The following is a 948-nucleotide window of genomic DNA, read 5'->3' on the forward strand; positions in this document are numbered from 1 at the left end:
ATTCCTACAATCAAAAAATGGAAAATATAGATGCTAGAGAAGTGGTAAAAAAAGGAGAAAAGTTGTTCAAAGCTAGAGGGAATCAAAAATGGTTCAGCCTCTGTAGAAAAGTTTGATGTTTCCTTAAAACGTTAAACACACACACACACACACACACACACACACACAACTTTGTTTAAATAAAAGACTTTATTTACTCTTAATTGGCAGGGCAAAGTGTGTACCACTGTGCATGTATTGAAGTCATGCTTTGTGAAGCAGTTTTTCCCTTCTACCTCTATGAGTCATTGAGCCATAGCACTAGCCAAACAATATATATTAGAATTTCCACTTCTGATTTTTGCCTGAACGTGCAAGCAAGTGGGAGTGGAACGCACCGGCCGTTGTAGCCGTCGCCTTCTTCCTCCCCACAGTCCAAACAGTGTGGTGAATAGGCCGTCGGCCCTCGAGCCGAGACATATCTCTTATTTAGTTCTCGGGAGCTCCTGGCCGACATGAGTGATGTAGAGGAGAACAACTTCGAGGGCAGAGAGTCTCGCTCTCAGTCAAAATCTCCAACGGGAACTCCTGCTCGTGTAAAATCAGAGAGCAGGTCAGGATCTCGTAGTCCATCAAGGGTTTCCAAACATTCTGAATCCCATTCTCGATCAAGATCAAAATCCAGGTCAAGGTCAAGGAGGCATTCTCATATACGCTACACTTGATCCAGGTCACACTCTCATAGGAGACGATCACGGAGTAGGTTCTATACACCTGAGTATAGGCGACGGAGGAACTGAAGTCACTCTCCAATGTCTAATCGCAGAAGGCATACTGGCAGCAGGGCAAATCCAGATCCTAACACTTGCCTGGGAGTATTTGGCCTCAGTTTGTATACAATAGAGAGAGATCTTCGTGAAGTGTTTTCTCGATATGGACCTCTGAGTGGTGTTAATGTAGTCTATGACC

General features: G+C 44.3%; 1 protein-coding gene across 1 annotated transcript in view; it reads right to left on the reverse strand.

Annotated features, from left to right (window-relative positions):
- Window positions 1-468: 468 nt before the first annotated feature.
- LOC116101333 (interferon-induced very large GTPase 1-like) overlaps window positions 469-948 on the reverse strand; it is a 46,751-nt gene continuing 46,271 nt past the window's right edge. The window contains exon 7 of the mRNA XM_031384920.1: window positions 469-795. Within this exon, the coding sequence (XP_031240780.1) occupies window positions 469-795 (327 nt within the window). The remainder of the gene's footprint in view (window positions 796-948) is intronic.

Source organism: Mastomys coucha, unplaced genomic scaffold, assembly GCF_008632895.1.
Source record: "Mastomys coucha isolate ucsf_1 unplaced genomic scaffold, UCSF_Mcou_1 pScaffold21, whole genome shotgun sequence".
In the NCBI taxonomy this organism is placed as follows: Eukaryota; Metazoa; Chordata; class Mammalia; order Rodentia; family Muridae; genus Mastomys; species Mastomys coucha.